General features: G+C 38.5%; 1 protein-coding gene across 5 annotated transcripts in view; it reads right to left on the bottom strand.

The window, feature by feature from the left end:
* Nucleotides 1–22,703, bottom strand: part of FAT1 (FAT atypical cadherin 1) — a 168,038-nt gene that overhangs the window by 30,176 nt on the left and 115,159 nt on the right. For all 5 annotated transcript variants that reach the window (XM_006128452.5, XM_006128448.3, XM_089777886.1 and 2 more), the window contains exons 8-14: nucleotides 18,310–18,585; nucleotides 17,821–18,031; nucleotides 8,846–12,913; nucleotides 8,030–8,226; nucleotides 6,716–6,869; nucleotides 4,601–4,834; nucleotides 832–1,221 (exon numbers count right to left, since the gene is read on the bottom strand). In XM_006128452.5, the coding sequence (XP_006128514.3) occupies nucleotides 832–1,221; nucleotides 4,601–4,834; nucleotides 6,716–6,869; nucleotides 8,030–8,226; nucleotides 8,846–12,913; nucleotides 17,821–18,031; nucleotides 18,310–18,585 (5,530 nt within the window). The remainder of the gene's footprint in view (nucleotides 1–831; nucleotides 1,222–4,600; nucleotides 4,835–6,715; nucleotides 6,870–8,029; nucleotides 8,227–8,845; nucleotides 12,914–17,820; nucleotides 18,032–18,309; nucleotides 18,586–22,703) is intronic.

Here is a 22,703-nt window from a genome sequence, read left to right as displayed (position 1 = left end):
GCCCCCTCCTCACCCCAGTACATTGTCCCAGGTCACAACCCTCTACTTCACCCAAACTCCCTTCCAGATCCTTTACCCCAAACTCCCTTCTGCACCCAACCTGCATCCCACAATTCTGCATCTCCTCCATTAATATCATGGAAGAGTGTGGATCTCGACCACTTAATAAATTTTTGGAGTGGCTCCCCCATCAAAATTATTGCCCACCCCTGTGCTAATACCTTAAGGTAAAAAAGAAAAAGATTATTTTAACAACATTTATTTTGAGTGCTGCAGACACCTAAAACTCTGATATTAATGGTTTTTATTTTTAAATCCTGTATGACAAATTAATACATAGTAAACTGCATTGCATTAAGGTCAAGTCTTCGCTATCTGGTAGCGTTCTGGTTCTGTAGCACCGTGGACTAACAAAAATATTAAAAGTATTATGAGCTTTCGTGGGTACAAACCACTTCTTCAGCCAAGGGAAGTGTTAATTTCATATTAAATAATCATAAGCATTGCTCCTTGTTATCTCGTTTTTAATATTTTTTCTGTCACACCTATGGACTATTTAAAATATATACTTATATCTATGGTTTTTGTTTGTACTAGTGGGTGCACATCCACACATTACCTCAAGATTGATGTTGCACATAAGAAATTTCAACCTTCCCAAAAGAAAATTCAATCTGCCCAGACTGAATACGTGGTCTAAGGTATCGCAGACTTCACAGGACATATATTTTAAGACTATCTCCTTCGCTAATCAGTTTCATGATGTGTAATATAACACAGTGCATGGTGAAAATAATAACGCTAATATAAATTAATATGTTTTTCTGTTACCTGTTGCTGAATCAATACTGAATTTTCCATGTTCATTTCCACTGACTATTGAATAGGTGATCTCAGCATTGGCTTCAAAATCCCTGCTGGCAGCATAAATCTGGATAATTTCTTTTCCAATTAAAGTGTCCTCTGGTACAGTGGCACTGTACTCTCTATATTCAAACACAGGCGGATTATCATTTATGTCCAAAACAGAAACCACAAGACTAGCAACAGAGGACAGTCTTCTAGGTAAACCCTGATCTAAAGCTTTTAAAGTCAGAGTGTACACTGCCTGCAACTCCCGATCCAAAGGCTTCTCCAACCGAACAATTCCAGAAAATTCATCAATGGAGAACTGTCCATCAGCAGAGTTCACTAGTGAGTAGTGAATTTTACTGTTCATCCCTGCATTTAAAAACAGAAGACTTTTTAATGGAACATGACAGCTAAAATATATGATAATAATTAATATATAACAATGCACATGGAAAAGAGCGTAAATGAAATACTGAAAACCACATTAAAGCAAATTTAAGTAACTGTAGAGGCTACTGTCAAGAGTAGACCCTACTGACTTGGTATAAACTATACCATAGACTGTGGATTTGTGACTCCTACTACAGAAAGATTAATTAACTTTCTATTTTATTCACAGTCTCTGTTATAAAATTCTGATTAATTATATAAATCTAATTATAACTTCAAAATAATAATTTCTGTGTTACAGGGTTAAATCCTTTAAACATATTTTTACACATATATAGCGCCCAGCTGCATCAAATAAGTAGGCTCTAATCCAGTAAATTTCTTAAAGAATCAAGTACACAAGATGAACAGGCACACCTTCTCTGGCAAGAGTGCTACATTAAACTGACAACATAGCACTTTGTGCCATTCATTTTGCTTATGAGCCCCAGAAGCAGGCAAAGCGTGCAATTGGCTTTCTGCTGCTATTGAACTTCATCTGAATAAATAATGTTTTTCTTAGCACTGAGGCAATACCAAACATTACAACTTGACCATCAGGACAGGAACCATATGCTTCTGTAATTCATATGCTCCTGTTGAATTTATAAGCACAAAGTCTGACTCTAAGTTCTTTTTAATGTCATATTCAGCTCACATTCATATAATACTTCTATAGCTAAATAATGAAAGACAAGCTACTTATCTCAATACCACCAAGTATCATATAAAGTACAATTAATGGAGCTATACTCTATGATACCGTCTATTGTCTGTGGGTCATGTTTTTTAGAACATGACTTTCTGCTAGCAGACACTCATTTGAGCAAGAGTGCCTGAAAATCAGTAGTGATTGAACATCTCTGGTCCAGGACTCTCTGGTCCAGCAACATTTATGGTACATGGGGGCACCGGGGATCCAGTAGATACGGTGTACTCAGATTTCCAGGAAGCATTTGAGAAGGCCCCTCACCAAAGGCTCTTAAGTAAAGTAAGTTGTCATGGGATAAGAGAGAAGGTCCTCATATGGACTGATAACTGGTTAAAAGACAGGAAACAAAGGGTAGGAATAAATAGCAAATTTTGAGAATGGAGAGAGGTAACTAGTGGTATCCCCTAAGGGTCCATACTAGGTCCAATCTTATTCAACCTATTTATAAGTGATTTGGAGAAAAGGATAAACAGTGAGGTGGCAAAATTTGCAGACAATACACTAAACAAGATAGTTAAGACCAAAGCAGATTGTGAAGAAGAATTTCAATAAGATCTCACAAAACTAAGTATTGGGCAATTAAATGGCAAATGAACTTTAATGTTTATAAATGTAAAGTAATGCATATTGGAAAAAATAATCCCAACTATGCATACAATATGATGGAGACTAACTTAGCTATAACTACTCAAGAGAGAGATCTTGGAGTCATTATGGATAGTTTTCTGAAAACATGCACTCAATGTGCAGCAGCAGTCAAAAAAGCAAACAGAATGTTAGGAATCATTAAAAAAGGGCCTCTATATAAAACCATGGGACACCCACATCTTAAACACTTCATACAGATGTGGTCACCTCATCTCAAAACCGATATATTGGTATTGGAAAAAGTTCAGTAAAGGGCAACAAAAATGATGAGGTGTTGGAACAGGTCCCACATGAAAAGAGATTAAAAAGCCTTTGACTTTTCATCTTAGAAAAGAGGAAAGTAAGGGGGCAGGGGAATACGATAGAGTTCTTTAAATTTATGACTGGTGTGGAAAAGCTAATAAGGAAAAGTTATTTACTTGTCCCATAACATAAGAACTATGGGTCACCAAATGAAATTAAGAGGTAGCAGATTTAAAACAAACAAAAGGAAGTTTTTCTTCATGAAACACACAGTTGGCCTGTGGAATTCCTTGCCAGAGGAGGTTGTGAAGACCAGGACTTTTACAGGGTTCAAGAAAGAACTAGGTAAATTAATGGAGGTTAGGTCCACCAATGGCTATTAGCCAGGTTGGGTAGGAATGGTGTCCCTAGCCTCTGTCAGAGGCTGGGAATGGGTGACAGGAGAGGGATTGCTCGAAGATTCCCTGTTCTGTTCACCCCTCTGGGGCATCTGGCATTGGCCACTGTCGGCAAACAGGATACTGGGCTAGATGGACCTTTGGTCTGACCCAGTATGGCCGTTCTTATGACCTGAGAGCCCTGACAGTTGGGAGTCCAGCAGCCAGGGGGCCAGATGCAGAAAGCGAGGTGGTGGCCTGGGACAGAGAACCTAGCAGTTGGAAACAGGGAGCCCAGCAGCTGGGGGTGAAGCTTGGGAGCCTGGTGGCTGGGGTGGTAGCCCGGAAGCAGGGAGCACAGTGGCGAAACTGGGAGCCCGGTGTCCCTGGTTTGACAGCTGGGAGGCAGGGGTTCAGAGCCCAGCTACTGCAGCCTGGAGGCAGGAAACCTGAGGGCCAGGACAGAAGCCTGGCTGGGTCTGCTGACAGATCCCAGGAAAGCTGGGAATCCATCAGCAGAGAGACTGGAATTGATCTGCCATCATCTGGCAACTTCCCTCATTTGGGACTGGTCAGTTTCCAAGGGTGCCAGACCAGGGAGGTCCAACTTGCACTAACCCAACAGACCTACAACACTGCAAAAATAGTAAATGTGAGAGGAGGCTTGGGCCCACACTTTTCACTTCCCTCCATAATTTGCACATGGTCACAGAGCTAGCTGTGAACTTTTGGTGACACAGGTTGTCAGATAATATAAATTCATCAAAACCTGAAGTCTCCCTGGAGTAGGACTGAGATTCTCATCATTGCCAGAGAGAGGAAGAAGCCTACCCTAGAACAGCCAACAGCCAGGTGCTTAGGGTACCCACCTGGATGCTGGGCACCCAGATTCTAGGCCCTTCAGAATCAGGCCTAGCAAGGACTTCTACAGGAGTCTCCTACTTGCCCAATGAGTATCTTAACCACTCAGCTATTGGCTATTCTGCAGGTGGCTGGACCCCCTTCTTCCTGTTTTTTCCCACAACACCTCTCCCTTCCCCCCCCACCCCCCGATTTTCACCCTAATGTGTAATGGAAGAAATGTTTGAAGTTTTAAACTCTTTTGCAGCATGAAAATGGAGTCCTGCCCAGCACTAGACAGAGGTACAAGTGCATACTTTCAAAGCTACTGAGATGAAAATTGTATCAGATTTCCTGACCTAAACATATCAATTAGTGACCTCATCCTGAGAGGTACTGAGTACCTGCAAGTCCTACTGAAAGACAGCTCAATCTCCACTAGCTAAGGATTATTGTCATTTGTGAGACTATGGCAGAAACATAGTTAAGTAACATTTACCTGCATCCGCATCTGTAGCCTGCACTCTTGTCAATGGTGTTTTAGGCTCAGTGTTTTCAAACACTGTAATGGAATAAGGATCAGCTGTAAACTCTGGGGCATTATCATTCACATCTTCTAGAGTGAGAATAACATCAGCCTTGCAGAATCTTCCTCCTCCATCTATGGCCTTGACTAAAAGATTATAAATTGCTTGCTGCTCACGATCAAGCGGTGCTAATGTTTTCATTTCACCTATAAACAGAAAAGATATAAAACAAATGGACTTATTTGAGTCATCAGAATTAAGTATCCCATAATGATTTGTACCATGATGTTTTTATAAAATCTATCTTTGTTTTTACTCACAAAAGCTAAATAACAATTTCCTTTTGAAGATAAATTTGTCAATGGCTGAGACAACAGCTGTACCACACTAATGAGTCCTACATTGGGCAAAACATGTCAGGGGCTATCTTTTCAGCTCATATAGCTGGAAACCTTTTGCTTTCTGAAAACCCTTCTGAAATTGCAATGGATCAAATGTACAATACCCCATATACAGAACATATACATCTAGGCATGCATACATCTATGATTCATTATTTGAAAAAAAAATTGCTCAAATCCTTGCTTTAATGAAATGCAAAGTTGAAAAGAAATGTGTGACATATTTTTGAATGAGGAAAGGAAGAGATGGTTATGGAAGTTTACAAATGGTTTGGGCTGGGGGAAGGCGGCAGCTTCATTATCTACTAAAACCTAAAGTGAGACATTTTTGCCTATGACTTGGTAGGGGAGGATCCCCCTTTCTTCCTTGTACAAAAATCTAGGAAATCCACAAGATCTTCTCTCAGGCTATTTAATTGTAAACCTTGCATGGTTCCCAGCTGACACTCACCCTCTAGCAAATAGCCATGTCTCTGAGATTCTCCTTAGAGCTACAGAAATTTTGGTCACCCACAAATTCCTCTCTCCACAAAAGTCTAAACCTCATGGTTCAGTTTGCAAGGACTGCTTGTTACAACAGCTCTGAACTTATGTAGCTAGAATACCAGCAAACTGCAGAAAGAAAACTTGAGAACAATCTGTTTTACCATAATGGAAATCCTGATGTTTCTTCTTTAATCCTTCCATGATTACCACTGTACTCCCATTACCTTTAGCTCCCTCACATTAGCTGCATCATTTCCTTCACTTTATTTTTGTCACCCTTTTCTTCTGAACTCTGCATACATTGGACTGAAGACTGGGAAGCTAGGCCCTCAAAGGAAGTCCAGCTAACTCTTGCTTATGTAGCTTTGACTGGCATAAAAGTGAACCAATAAGAGTGTGATGGAATGTAGATTGCTTACATGATGACTCCAAGCAAGTCTGGGATGGTTCTGGTTCACTAAAGCTATTAAATTTCATGTCACTAGCTGCAAAGCTCTGAGATCACTGGATCTCTCTTTTGTACTATACTTGCTATGTACAGCAAGTTTAGATCCAGCCAGATGGTTAGCCACCTGGCTAGGAACCAATATATTAAATATAAAAAATGTACAATATTTAATATTTGGCATAGAAATTTGATAGCAATTAAGGAAACTCGACTTTTGGCTTCAAGGTGTTTTGACTTTTTTTTCCCAGGAACATAAGAATGATCGTACTGTGTCATACCAATGGTCCACCTGGCCAGTACCCAGTTTTTCAACACTGGCCAGTGCCAGATGCTTCAGAGGGAATAAACAGATCAGGAAATTATTGAGTGATCCATGCTCTGTTCAGTCCCATCTTCTGAGGGACACCTGAGGCATTTGGCTGTAACCCAACCATCTTGATGGATCTATCTTATCATGATCTTATCTAATGGTTTTAAAAATTCATTTATACCCCTGTCCTTAACAAAATTTCCAGGCTATGAGTTCACAAGTTATTTGTGTGTTCATTACTTTATGTCTTCTTCATATGCTTACCATTTTTCTTTAAAACAATTTAATGTTAAGTTTGCATTTAAAAAATGAACGAACAACATTCCTTTTTTTGTGCATACAGGCTGATTTATGTAAGGATCAATATTTATCTAGTTGTAAATATTTTTTAAAAAAAGGCAGTGTCTGTAGTTTTCTATGTATTATATATTATGAATTTTACCTGTGTCTGGATTGAGCTTGAATTTTTCTGCTCCAGTGCCATGTAGTGTATAAGTAATTTCTGCATTGGAACGAATATCTGCATCTGTAGCAGAGACCTGCATGATCAATTTTCCAGGAGGGGCATCCTCTGGAACAGTATCAGTGTATAAAGTCTAGAAGTTTTAAAGTAACATTGAAAGATTAAAATGTATTAGAGAGCAATGCTTAATGGGGGAGGGTAAAGAAGACAAGGACAGATGAAATTATCTACTTGACATTAAAGGATTCTGGAACATGTAAAGTGAACGAGATATCAAAATATCTGAAAATGATAAAAATGTGATTTTCCAGTTAATTGCTTCACCTTTAATAAATTATTCAGTGAGGTAATTATTTATTGCAAGTATTTACAAACTTGAGGATTCCAAGTACCTAGACACAGCCAAGAGGTCCAAACATCTGAACATATGATTATTTCCTGACATCAATACTTGTTGTATTGTGAATTTAATTCAACTTCCTATCTAGACCTCCCAATAGGCCATAGTGTCCAAGAATTGTCTGACTTATAAAGAACCGATTCATTCCTTTAATAAAACAGCATAAGGCCTGTAAGTCTCCAGTTAAAAACAAAAACACAACATAAACAAGCTTTAAAGACATAGGTGAGATCTCATCAGCGAGATGGCAGAAGTAAACTTTCATCAGGGAATCAAAAGTGGCAAGAGAGATGGCTCTCTCAGCAGGCTTGGAGACATATATGGATTACAGAATTCTAGGATTCTGACAGTGCAATTTCCCTGGCTGTACAACCCTTCCACTCCTATCAAGGATAGCTTCTGCACCAGTGAGCCCAGCATACTTAACTCCACGTCTATTAACATGTGCATAGCAGTATCATCCTGCCAAGTGCAGGTACCTGGACTACTTTGTTGCCACACTTCTTATGGAAATCAGCTGGTATGCACTGCCACAGTAGCAGCATAAAGCTCCCTGTTTTGTCTTTGTAATGCCTGCATTCACATGGGAAATGGAGAACTGAAATTCAATACACAGTCTTCCCGTCCTCTGCATAGTGGCAAAGTGAATTATGAATAGGTCACAGAATAAGCCTCACGAGTTTTTAAAATAGTGAAATATGCCCAACAGACTACCCTTATTTGGCAACTTCTTGTCTCACTAGCCCAAAATACATTTCTTCTCCATATTTATTAGAAAGCCATTTCCATAAAGCAACCAATTTGTGTCAATCTCTTCAATGTAAGATAAAGATGATTTTACAATGAAATGGTGCATGCATTGAAAATGGCCATCCATGTAAAACTCAAGCTACCTTTTCACAAACAGGACTGTTGTCATTCGCATCTAAGACTTTAACTTCAACCACAGCTTTTGTTGCAAATATCCCATCGGTAGCTGTAATGTTTAGAAGGTAATTGTCCTTTTCTTCCCTGTCCAGAGGTTTTCTGACATAGACCTTCCACTCATTCTGTATGTTTTCAATTGCAAATTGTCCAAAGGGATCTCCTCCTAAAAAATAAAAAATACATAATTCATACAAAAAGAGATAATGTTACTATTTAGAAGAAAAAGCAAAAACAACTGTCTCCCGCCCCCGCCCCAAGAATCATACCTCATAGCTTTCTATTTTAAAAAAATCTTCATATTTGAGGGGTAAAAGAAATCAGGTTTTAAATAAATACACATACTGAAATGCATTTGTATTTGCTGCTATTAGTGTTGCCATGGTGATTAATGTAGCATTACAGAGGACAACATATTTAAGCAGTTACACTAAACAGAAAACATTAAAAAAAATCTACCAAAAAATAATTTAAACTATATTTAATCTATTTCTTATGGATTTTGCTTGTTTTTCAATGCACAATTTATTTCAGTTTAAGTATTTCCTCCCATAGATATAATTATCATGAAGGCAAAATGAATTAAAAGGTGACCATTTTTAAGGAAGTAAAAGAAAAATGATATATCCTGATAGCTTCTGAAATGTTTTAAAACTTAAAAATATGTCTTCTGTCAAAGATGCCCCATTTCAAATATTTTGTAATCTTTTTAAAGCCTAAGTGATAACTCACTTTATTCAAGTTCTATAACCCAAGTTAATATGACTTTTTTTTAAAATGTTTACCTGTAACATAATAGATGACTTGACTGTTAGAGTCTTCTGTATCAGCATCAGTGGTACTTAAGATAGCAACCACACCACCAGGTGGATCATCTTCACTAACTGTCCCTTTGTAGATCTCCGCAGTAAAGCGAGGAGGGTTGTCATTCACATCTGTAACAGTAACTTCAACCACTGTCATAGAAGACAACTGAATTTTTTCACCACGATCAGATGCAACCACTGTAATTGTGTACTTATCCCGTTTCTCATGGTCAAGCTCTTTTAGGGTGGTAATCCAACCTGTTTCCATGTTTATAGCAAAAGACTCTGTGATTTCCAGTTCTTGTGATGGATCTAAACTATATGTAACCTGCCCATTGAGTCCTGAATCCAAGTCAGTTGCTTTCACTTGGATGACTCTCGTTCCACTTGGCATGTTTTCCACAATGAAAGCTTTATATGGATTTGACTCCAAAACCGGTTTATTGTCATTTGCATCTTTTATCTGAATGCTTACATCTACTGAGGAAACAACATTATAACCTTCATTCATATATTTTGCTAGTACTGTAAACTGATACCACTTAGTTGTCTCATGATCAAGATTCTTCTCAAGTTTCAATCTTCCATTTTGTCGGTCAATCACAAAGCATTCATCCCTATTACTTTCAAGAGTATTCCCCTTAATTAGGGTGTATACTAACGTCTGATTATGTTCTGCATGTATAACATCAATCTCAGCTCCAATAGGAATGTCCTCAGAAACAGCATAAGAATAAAATGGCTCTGCAAATTTGGGAAGAGTCACTTCTGGAGGGAGTATTCTAATGTATACAGGAACAACTGATTGCTTTGGGGGGGATCCACCATCCCGTGCTTTAACAAAGAAAGTTAGAAACTCATTTTCTAAACCAATTAAGCTTTCTTTTGTAGTAATTACACCGGACAAAGGATCAATTTCCAAATTTTCATTGACACTTTCAGACTCTGCTTCAATGGTGTATGTAATGTCTGCATTTGTACCCTCATCAGCATCTGATGCCAAAACTTTAGTGATAAATGTTCCTCTTGGAACATTAGATCCAATATTCACTTCATACTCTGTTGCTCGGAACTGAGGGGCATTATCATTATCATCGGTAAGTATCACATTAACATTGCAAAAAGCAACTTTTCCTCCAGCATCTTTGGCCATTAAACTAATAGAAATTACTTTTTCAGTTTGTGTTTCCCGGTCAAGATTTTCAGAAGTAAATATTTGCCCTCTCTCATTAGTGTAAAATCTGTCTTTGGCAAAGTCATTTACAATATGATAAGTGATTTGGCCATTAGACCCAGAATCTTCATCTGTCGCTTTAACTTCAGTCACCAAGGTATGCAATGGAGCATTTTCTGCTAGTTCCACTTCGTACTCATTCTGACTGAATACGGGGCTATGTAAATTGGCTCCCATAACAGTTATCTGTACCTGAGCTGAACTTCTAAAGACCCCATCAGACACAGACACATTAAGATTGTAAAGAGACTTCAGGGTCTGTTTACGTAGGTTTGAGATGGAGATGATGCCAGTTTTGCTATTAATTACAAAATTCATGTGATCATTGCCTGTCAGAATTGAATATTCCAGTTTGTTTACATCTGAACTATCTGCATCTGAGGCTTTTACACAGGTTACAAAGTGTCCACGGGGAGCCAGTTCACTAATTTTAGCTTCATAGAGCAGTTGGTTAAACAATGGTGGGTTATCATTGAGGTCAGTTATACTGACAGTTACAATGAGGTCACTGCTCAGGGGGGGCATTCCACCATCCACTGCCCTTATTAGTAATTTATGTTGCTGAGTCTGTTCGTAATCCAAAGTTCTTGCTGTCAGAATGAGTCCACTACTACTATCCATGTGGAAATACTCATGACTCTTGCTATTATTTTCAACCAAGTGATAGGAAAGCCTTCTGTTCGTTCCAGAATCAGCATCTGTAGCACTAACTTGTACAACAGATGTGCCAATTACAGATGCCTCTGAAAGGATCACAGTATAAGATGGCTTTGTAAACAGAGGAGGATTATCATTTATATCTTCCACTATTATATCTACAAACACCTCAGCATGAGCTCCAGTCAGTGAGTCAGTTGCTCGTATGCTCAGTTTATAGGCAGGATGGGATTCAAAATCTAGAGTGGCAACAACAATTATTACTCCAGTGTTGAAGTTGATAGTAAACTGATTGAAAGGATCTCCATCTGTGATGCTATAGAACACCTTAAGTCCTTCTGGACTGTTTGCTTGTACATGGACAACAGGGCTGTGTAACTGTATGTTTTCAGGTATCTCTGCGCTATAGAAAGGTTTTTCAAAAACTGGCATGGCTTTATTCATAACTGTGATTGGGACTGTAACTTCAGCAGAAAAACTTGGTTCTCCTCCATCTTTTGCCACCACTGTGACAAGATATTCCTTATTTAGTGTGTCCGGTTCAAACTGTCTCTTGAGTGAGATTTCACCAGTGGGCCCAATTTGGAAGTGTTCATGATGATCTTTGAGGTGATAGCGTACCTCTCCATTACTCCCTACATCTCTATCTACTGCTGTAACACGTCGAATAATGTGGCCCACTTCAGTGTCTACTTTAACAGCAGCATAATATGGAAGATTGACAAAAACTGGAGCATTATCATTTATGTCTTCTATGGTGACTTTCACCACAACATGTGCAACTGCTGATGGTTTATGCTCCTTTGTCACCTCTACCACTATATCAAAAGATTCTTGCTGTTCACGATCAAATGGTATCCCTGTGGTTGAAAGTACTCCTGAAGTGCTGCTGATTTTAAATCTGCTATCTGGATTTAGAATACGATAAAACAAAGGCTCATTCATTTGATTCCCTACCACAGTAATGACATCTATTCTTTCTGCCTTTGTGGAATTCTCTCGCACTACTACAGAGTAGGAACTCTGTGTGAACTTGAGTGGACTTGCCTTGCTTTCCTTCACATTAATTTTTACAGATGCAGTGCTTGCAAATCTCCCATCAGATACTCTGACTGTTAATTCATATCGGCTTCTTAACTGAGTTGTATTTTGTACAGTTATAGTTCCAGTTTTAGGATCAATTGAAAATTTGTCTCCAATGTTACCTTCAGTAATAGAGTAAATTAGTTGTGAAAAAGCAACTGAATCAGCATCTGTAGCATTTACGGTGATGACTTGTACTCTTTTATATGTAGGCACCAAAAGGGATGCCTCAAACAAATCTTTTGAAAACACGGGAGGGCAATCATTGATATCAATCACATAAATAGTAACATTAGCTGCATATTCTGCAAATAAGCGTGGTGTCCCCATATCATGTACTTGTACTGAAAACTGGAAAATGTTTGTTTCTTCATAGTCCAAACTCATTACAGTACGAATGGCACCAGTGCTAGAATCAATGGCAAAATACTTGTGGACCGAAGGTTCGACAATTTGGTAAACCAGCACAGAATTTGATTCTTTATCAGCATCTGTAGCTCGAATTACTAAAGGGATATTCTTGTCAGTTAGAACTACACTGTTAATTGAGGCTGATTCACTGATCAGCCCTGTGTATTCTGCCTGCATAAAAACTGGTGAGTTGTCATTCTCATCCCGGAGATGCACCAAAATAGTCGTATTAGTAGATAACCCAGCCATGTTGGTTCCCTGAACAGTCAGTGTGTAAAAAGGCAAAGTTTCAAAATCAAGTATCTTCCTAGAGGTGATGACACCTGAGTTTGGATTGATATCAAAGGCATCACCTACATTACCATCTTTTATCTGATAAACTACAGAAGACTGACTATACGCAGTAACCATTCCAACAAAGCTACCAATGCTGGCACCTTCCGTGACTTCTGTAGAATATTCCTTTCGTGTGAATTTTGGTGAGGCATTATCAGAAATTGTGACAAAGATAAGCACTGAAGTGACTTCACTCATTGGAGGATCTCCTTTATCTGTAGCTCTCACCATCAAATTGTACTCTCTTTGGTTATTACAATCTAGTTCTTTTGCAATTCGAATAGTGCCCAAGATGGAATCTATAGTAAAAGAATTTCCAATATTCCCTGCAGAGGAAAAAAAAGAAACAAAAAGTTAATGAGACAAAAATAAATATACAAGAATTAAGGGTCTGTGCCCAATTGGCCATAAACTAAAAAAATTAGTACATGCTGAGAAGCAAAGGAAGTGTTAATGTTTCTTAATTTTGTTCTAAAACAATTTCTAGTGATCTAGAATTTTCCTGTAAAGAATAGTTAGCACTAACTTTTGTTTTACTCTAAAATACTTTGCCTCAATACTGGAAAAAAGTTGTCCAGATCTAAAATAAAAAGTAGAAATATAGATTGTCTCAAAATAACCTATAACTTAAAAAAAATAACAGGTGATGTTGCTTCTTTAAATCAATCTTCTTAATGAGTCAATCAAATCAAAGCCACTATTAAACATAAAAATATATTTAGGAATTGAAATTAGTAGCATTATGCCTATACTTCAGGAATTAAAATTCATTGCAATATTTGTGGAAAAAGTTTTTTAAATGTGTCTCAAGTGCATCTCAATTAACTGTTAATGCAAACATCCTTTCAACCATTATTCCAAATTAAAGATTCCTTAGTGAATTACACACTACGCAATCTCTCAGTAATTTATTAACATTAATCAGAGCAGCAATGAACATATGACATGCCTAGTAATACATAAGAGTGGACTGACTAAACTATTTGAAGTTATTATGAGTCTCAAACAAGGATGTCTTTTCTAACCCATGCTCTTTTTATTTGTAGTAAGCTGGATAATGAGAAAGACCTCAGAACAATCAAAGGCATGCAACAGAATTTCACACAGAAGTTAGAAGACCATGATTTTGCAGATGACATCAATTTGCTATCCCATACCCACAGAATTTTATATGCAAGAAAGCAAATATCTCCAAGGTTAAAATCACAACCAACACAACTAAAACAATGAGAATCCACACAGAATAAGAAACACTAATAACACTTTCTGTGATTCACAAAGAAGAGATCTGATATTTCACATTGGAAGCACAGCAGGTGAAACAGATGATGACAAAGCAAAATAACAAGAGCTAGTCAAGCCTTTGTAACTTTAAAGCTCAGCTAAGAGAAAGAGAAAAGTGCCCATCAAACTAAATGTTGAATTTAACACCACTGTAAAGTAGGTCTTACTATATGGTACTGAAACTTGGGAGTTAAATTATTAAAACCATACTATCTAAATTTAAAGTTTTCAAAACATCTGCCTCAGACCAATCCCCAATATCAGATGGCCAGAAAAAAGTCAGCACAAATTAACTGGAAGAGAACGAAACAACAATCAATAGGCTGGTAAATTATGGAACAAAATTAAGATGGGTAGGATTTACCCAAACAACATAAAAAAACAGGTATTGGACTGGAACCCCCAGAACAAGAAGTGATGAGGCAGACCAAGGAACACACAACAGAAGCAAAATTGAAAGCTATCCAAATGACATGGAATAAGCTAAAAAGACTGCAACAGCAGAAGACTGGCAAACACAGAATGCAGTGATGAAGGCATGGAATAAAGAGGCAACAGAGAGAGAACTAAAGCAAACATCTCACCCTTAATTAATAGATTATACCCTATGCTAAAAATGACAACTTTCTGAACATTACTAGCTGCAATTTGATATTTAACAGTTGAAAGCAAGCAGTTATAAATAAGGCCTTTAAAAGTAAAGACACTGTAATGGATTTTACAGCCTGTAAGATTTCAGCACACGCACTAAATTAGACTAGTATTTATGGTTCCTCAAAAGTTGAATTACAAGGGACAGCAAACATAGCAAATATTACTAAAACTATGTTCTCAACAGAGGAAAATTTTATTTAAAATGTTTGAATTATGCAGATGAGTGGGTAGTTGATATTTTCTGTTCTGTTAGTTAAGGCTTTAAGCACAGTGGAATTCTCAGAATATCTCATTACAAATCCCATCAGCCATTACAAGCATTTAAGGAATGTTCATTCCATATACTTAGGACATCAACCCCAATGCTTTAACCTCCCAGTAGTTGACAATTCCATAAAAAACTAAGCCAAGGAAAATAAAGTTTAATATTTATTCTCTCAAAAATCTGGAGAGATTGGAAGATGGGGGCTGGGGAGAAGGACTGGATGAAAAGAAAGAGAAAGTGTGCTCAAACTCTTTTTTTGAAATGCTTGGACATTCATTCCCTCGGAGAATATAATCAAATTTATGTAAAAATTGTGAAAATAAAGCATATATTATATTTGCAATGGCTTTTCGTATTTTCAACAACAGAAATCTCTTTATAATCTTAATCCTGAATTTGTATTGTTTAAAAAAATCCTTTTAGGGTTCAGACAAAACATAAGGTATAATCTGCATATGACAATCACATAGTTTGTATAATTTTTAATAAAGTTTCAGATGTTTTATACTGACTTTTATTATATAGCATTTTGCAAAGCTATACAATAAAAGAAAGGGTGTAAATGGAGTTGAATTAAATTGCTAAAAAACGCAAAGCTTGTTCATTTTGCACCATTTGTGGTTGGACAGTTCTGTTGCTTGGCAAGGGAATATGGAGTCATTCATATCTAATTCACTAGTGTAACCAAAAGGCATTAACCAACTGGGGTGGTTTGGTACTCTACATGAAATGAGTTAGCAATGTCAATCTGGCTCCTGTGGGTATTCACTTCTTAAAGCTGCTACCATTACCACTTGAGGGTACCTCAGAAGAAAAGCCAAGGAGAAGGGCATTGGAATGAATAAACATGAAAAATGAACTATCATCATTAATGATCCCTCTATGCGAAAGATGAGAAACATTGGCAAGTCAGGGAGGCGAAGTCAGTATAAAGAGAAGACTCCATTTTTGAATGCTAAGAAATAATTAATTAAAAGACCGGACACGGCAATGTGTTAAATACATACTGTGAGATTAAAAATAAGTGGTCAAATCCATTGTGGCTGCTTTGCTCTAGTTCAGTGGTCTCCAACCTTTTTACACTGAAGATCACTTTTTAAATCTCAGAACAGGCGAAGATTACCACCCCGCCCCTTCCTTGAAGCCCCGCCCTCTGCAGTCTCCTCCTGTCCATCACTTGCCATCCCCAGCCCGTACTTACACACTCTGATAAAGAGTTTATTTGTAAATTATGCGATATATAAAATTAAAATCACATGTTTATAGTTATGAAATAAATGGTCTATTTTTTATTCATGCCATTTAAATCTAAAATGAAGCAATCTATAATTAAATCTATAATTATACATTTTGTGGGTACAGAGTTCTGTGGCTGGGGGCAGGGGAAAGGGAACAGGGTGCTGGGTGGGCAGGGGACAGGGTTCTGCAGCAGGGGACAGTGCCAGTGGGGACAGGTTTCTGTAGCTGGGGACAAGGGAATGGGGACAGAGTTCGGGGAGTGGAGAGGGGAATGGGGACAGAGTTCTGTAGCTGGGGACAGAGGAGTGGGGACAGAGTTGGGGGAGTGGGGACAGAGTTCTGTAGCTGGGGTCAGGGGAGTGTGGTCAGGGTCCCAGTGGCAGCAGCGAGTCCCCTGCATTTGCTTCCTCCCAGGATTCTACCCCCTTTCCCCGCCGAGGGAAGCCAGCATATGCCTCCTCCGGGCCCGACTGCCGCAGCGCAGGGAAACCCCCGTGCGTGCCTGCCACGGGGCCAAACCCCTGCAGGAGCCTGCCCCAGGGGCAACCCCTCCCCCCACCGCGGGTGCTTGCCCTGGAGCCAAACCCCCCTTCCAAGGCACGGTACGGCACGGCACGACCCAGCCCATCCCCTCTCTTCCCGCAGCGTGGCCAACCCTTGCGGGCACCTGCCCCAGGGCCAAACCCCCCTCCCATGGTGTGGCCCAGCCAATTCCTTCCCCTCCCACAGCGCGGCCAAACTCCAGGGCCGACCCCCTCCACAGCGCAGGGAAACCCCTGCGCTCAATTCACCCCTCCGGCGCCGGCGGCACAGGGAAGCCTCCGCACTCCTCCTCCAGGGCTGACGCCCTCTCCCCCAGCATGCAACAGAGCTGTGGGAAGCGAGCAGCCCGCGCATTTCCGGAACCCTCAGAAGTGACGCGGGCTTCACACAGGACTTCCGTCCACCCCGCGGGAAGCCGGCACTACACTAGAGGTAGGTAGTGGGGCTTCTTGGGGATGGGGGAAAAATGGGGATTAGGGGTGCCCAAACACTTCGCGATCGACTGGGCGAGGCCTTGTGATCGACCAGTCGATCGCGATCGACGGGTTGGTGACCACAGCTCTAGTTTATCAGCACAAAGCAACTGCAAACCCAAGTTAACTGGCTACTCAGAGGACAATCCTCAGGAGTTGTAGGACTAGGATAGCAAACTCCCACTCCTTTTTAAACCACCTTGTAATGAGTGATAGCTTGACAGACATTATATTTAAATAGAAACCAGCCAGTGCTTCATGGATTACAGGAACATGAAGGTGATTTAAAGTGACCTTCTGTACTCCCACTCCATGACATGCTATGTACCAACAAGACAATTCCAAGAACCTTGCCTAATTTTTTTAAAATTAAAATATTTACTTCTCCGTTTTACAAAATACATCTTAGATAATAAAATCAAAACATATTTTAAAATCTAAATGTATTTTTACTAATGATAATGTTTACACTCTTTTAAGGGTAACTTTTCTCTACTTGGACAACAAAACAGATGAGACAAGTTTCACATGTATTTCTTTTTGGTTCCTAGATGTTTTCATTTTGAGATTCTCAAGAAGTAGCCAAATGAAACAATGTTTAAGTTGTAATAGGAAGTCCATTTGAATTTGTGGGTTTTTTTTTTAAACATTATGGAAACATTTATATTCATCTTTGATTGTATAATGGCATAATTTTACATATTTGCATTTTAAGCCAACTATGACCTAGTTAAATGTTAAGCTATATAGAAGACTTATGAGACTCTGCATATACCTGATTCAATAGAGTATACAATTTCTGCATTTTTCCCTTTGTCTTTGTCTAATGCCGTCACTTGGAGTACCGCTGATCCAACAGCTGCTGACTCATATACCCGTCCTTCATAGGAAGAGCTGGTGAACCATGGTGCATGATCATTTGTGTCACTAACATTAATGACAATTCTAGCAAAGTTACGTTTCACAGGAACATCTTGATCTCGTACCTAAAAAAATGAACGTAATATTAGTAATTAGCACGAAGCTTTATTACTACAGCTACTAATCCAATTTCCCAGAGTTCATTATAAACAGTAGAACTATTAATAATTTATACCTCAATCCTTACCATTCAAATAACTTTACACTCTTTGAGTAGTCCCATTAAACACATGTAGAAATTTCTCCAATATCAGGAACTAAATGTACATTATCTTTTTCACAATACAGTTATAATGCTTTTAAACATATTTTCTAATGCAGAATAAAAGGTATGCTTGTTTACCATTACTGTAAGTATATGCTGGTGGATGGCCTCATGATCCAATTTTTCAGAAGTATAAAGAGAGCCTGTTCCAGGATCCAAACGAAATTTCTTGAGACTGACAGGATCAATGCTACTCTGCATTGTATAAATTAGTTTATTCTTCTCATCTCTGTCGGTGGCACTAACTTGCAAAATTTCTGTCTCTGGCACTGTGTCCTCAGGTATAATTACTTCATATTTTGAGGTGGAAAACTGAGGCCTGTGGTTATTTGTGTCTATCACTTTGATATATACCTGAAATAACACAATAGAAAAAAAGATTATGTTGATAAACATTGGTGAAAATACAGAAGAAAACAGGACACTGGGGAATTAGGAGGGGGGAAAAAAGACAAAATAAAGCCAGAAGTCTAGAAAGTTAAAAATCTTTAAGAAAAAGTCTGTTAAATGGAAACTATTCATGTCCATTGCACAATGAAAATAATGTTTACTTATTCTACAGAAGTGTCAAAGGGGTAGCTATATTAGTCTGTAACTTTGAAAACAGCAAGTAGTATACTGTGGCAACCTTAGAGACTAACAAAGGTACAGGATCTGTGGTTCTTTGATATGTTGTACTCAATGTGGATCACACTGTAGGAGTTTACAGGTCCTACTGGGAGAATCCCAGCAAGGAAACTATAGGCAGATTCCACCCTCTTTGCACTACCAGAGCAATGCAATGCAAAGGATACAGAGTAGAATACAGTATCTGACTCAAGGTATCTAAAAACACTGTGCAAAGTAATGAGTTATAGATCAGCAGTACTGTGATTGAGTAAGCAAATATAATAGCTCAACATTCATTCCCACAGCTAACTACCTTCTTGTGACTGTTGTTTTTCACATCCATTCCATTTAAGTGTGTGTACACCTACACGTGTGGTCGGAGATATTTACATTAGCAGTATCTGTATATATAAGTATTGGCCATAGCATCCCCTTGAATACCCTGCACATGTGTTGGTATATCATGTGCTGCCATTTCTACGTCCTCTCATTTCCTTCTTGCTGGCAATTGCAACAGAGAGGAAGGAGGATGGGCAATGGAATGGGCATGAGCAACATTTCAAAGTACTGTTACGAAAAAGTAGGTAATTATTTTTCTTCTTCAGGTGCTTGCTTATGTTGATTCCATTCTAGATGGCTCACAAGAGGCATCCAAAGAGGTGGTCTCAAAGTTCATGATCACACAGTTTGCAGCACTGTCTTGCCAAAGCCAGCACTGTCTCAAGCTTGCTGGGTAAATGGAGGAAACATGAATGTATGGACAGATGACCAGGCAGTTACCTCACATATCTGGACTGGAATCTGCCCCAGGAAAGCTGCTGATGAAACCTATGCCCTAGTCGAGTGTGGCATCACGATTGCCAGTGGAGGCACATATGCTAGCTCAGGGCAATGTCAGATGCAGGCAGTAGTCCAAGAAGATATCTTTTAAGCAGGCACTGGATGACTCTTCATTCTATCTGCCACCGCAACAAAAAATCGTGTTGACTTATAGAATGGCTTTGTCCTATCTATGACAAAGGCAAGCATCCTCCCCTGCAGTAAGCACTCTGATCTCAGACATCCTGAGGGCAGACATTTCTGCAACCAGGAACAAAACCTTCCAAGAGGGAAGTAAGCCACGGGCTTGAAAGGAGATCCCCACAAACCTCAAAAGCACAAGTTTCAGGTCCCAGGGAGGGACAGCATCCCAGACATGCGGGTACACATGCTCCAGATCTTTCAAAACCTGGGCTGGCACGCCATGAGTGAAGACTGATCTCCCTTGGAATGCAAGGTGGAAAGCCAAAACAGCAGCTAGATGGAACCCAACTGATGACAGGAACAAACGTTGGAGTATGAGATCCAGAAGATAATCCAACATCTTCAGCAGCAATCCCTGCTCAATTTTGATAGGTCTCCATTGTCTAGCACATGAACCTTTTCCACTTAACCAGGTAAGGCACTCTGCTGGAGGGGTTTTTGTTGCCCAAAAAGACCCACTGAATACAGGCCGAGCATTCCTATTTATCTGTATTTAGTCAAGAGGTAGCTATGCTGTCAAATGTAGTGCCATCAGCAGGGGCGGATGAGAGTTTTGCGGGGTCCAGGGCAGAACAATTTAGCGGGGCCCCCCTTTGGAGAAAAAATAGAAAAAAGGCATCAAATGCACAAATTGATGGCTATTTTCATATTAAATGTGAATTGGGTAAATTCGATAGAAACTTAATTTAGTTGGACTTTTTTTATTTTAATTATATTGTAAGTCATTCTTAAACAAAATTTTGCATTAATAATTAAACATTTTCATTTGTATTTAAGTCTATTATAACTGTCTAGCTCTTTTGGCACCACATTCTTCAATTGTGTCATTAAAGTCCATTTCTTTACACAGGTCATTTTCAATCGATATAATCGAAAGACCTACAAAACGCTCCTGACTCATAGCAGACCTTAAGTAAGTCTTTATTAGTTTCAATTTAGAGAAACTTCTCTCTGCCGAAGCTACTGTCACTGGACTAGTTAGAAGTATCCTAAGAGTGATATAGATATTAGGATATATGTCTTCCATATTGTTCGAACAAATTATTTTCAAACAATCATGAACTGTAATACAACTGTCTGGAATAATTCTACAAAAGTTCTGCAACTCTTCGTAAAGATCTAAACCTTCAATGTCACAGGAGTCACCATCTTGTAGAATGACATGAAGATCCATACGAAGTTTTTTTAGTGTGTCCTTATCTATTTCTTTGATGCTTTTCATATCATGTAGAAAACCAAATATGTTTTTGTGATTTTCGTACAACTCGAATAGTTTCTTCATAGAAACAAGAGCAGAATCAACAATTATCAAAAAGTAGTTTATTCGGTATGATTCCTCTGTGTTTTCAATAGGTTCGTCATTTCCCTCATATGAAAACTTGTTTTATTTGTTAGACGTTTTTCCTGAAATGTTGGATTAATGTTCAATTCATCACACATCTCTTTGGCTGTAGTTAATGCACTTTGGAATCCTGAAGATCTGTATTCCTCCAAATATGATACAAGATACTTTAAATGATTTAAAGCAATATCCATTTCTATATTTGTCTTCTGCAGAATTTTGCTGGTAGTATTTACTTTAAGTAATACATCATACCAAATAACAGGGCTGGTTAAAAATTCATATGTTCTTAGATGCTGTCTGACAGCAAGTACTTCACATTTAAGTTTGTGATCCGTTACCGTATTGAAAATGGCACTTAAAGTATTGTCCAATCCAGTTGTTTGAAATCGAATTGCTTTAACGCTTTCAATACGGCACTCCCATCTAGTTTCCGAAAGTGGTTTTGGTGAAAGTAGAGGAGCATGTCTTTTAAATACATCCCATCTTGCTGTTGACACCGCAAAAATTGTGTAAACCCTATGTATTATCCCGAAAAATGTCACCGCTTGCGTGGACGATTTTGCAATATCTCCCAACACTAAATTCAAATTGTGACAAGCACAGGGTACATAAAAGGCTCTTCGATTTTCTTGTAAAATTAAAGCCTGCACTCCTACATTTTTACCCTTCATATTAGCCCCATTGTCATAAGTTTGTCCTCGACAGTCCTTTAAATCTAATCCTACATCTTGGAGTTCATTTTTTAACCTTTCTGCTAACCCTCTTCCTGTTGTATCATCAACAACTAAAAAATTGATAAACTTTTCATCTATTTTAAAATGTTTATTTTCTATATTCACAAATCGGAGTATCATCGATAACTGTTCTTGGTGACTGACGTCAGGAGTACAATCTAATATTATCGAATAATATTTTGCCCGTTTTACTTCATCAATTATGTGTTTCTTAACTATTTCAGATATTGATATAATTAATTCATTTTGAATTAAATGACAAAAAATGGTTTTGAGTATCCTTTTCTGTAAAATGGTATACATGTTCTGCCATCACTGGGTCGAATTTAGGTAATAATTCAATTATTCCCAAAAAATTTCCATTATGGGATTGAAAAAGTTTTTCAGTTTTTCCTCTGAATGATAAATTTTGACTCACCATAAATATAATTATTTCAACTATACGTTTGAAAACTGCAACAAGTCTTTGTTTCTCTTTTTCTATCATGCTTTGCGTCATCTTATCGATAGTTACTTTATTCTTCAAACGTTTTTGTAGCTCTGTCCATTTAATCATTCCTTCACGATGATTCTGTGAATTTTCATGCTCTTTTAATCTTTCAGCCAAATGTTTCCAGTCATTGAAACCGCCAGTGACAAGGGCAACTGGAATTGGTGCAAACAATTTGCAGCTAAAGCAGTACACAGTATCTTCAAGTAAAGAATAAACTAACCACCTTCTTTCCATCATTTCTCCATTGTTTAATAATCTGGAGTAATGA

Source organism: Pelodiscus sinensis, chromosome 4, assembly GCF_052426305.1.
Source record: "Pelodiscus sinensis isolate ZL-2025 chromosome 4, ASM5242630v1, whole genome shotgun sequence".
Classification (NCBI taxonomy): domain Eukaryota; kingdom Metazoa; phylum Chordata; order Testudines; family Trionychidae; genus Pelodiscus; species Pelodiscus sinensis.
This window is presented reverse-complemented; position numbering and strand designations above follow the sequence as displayed.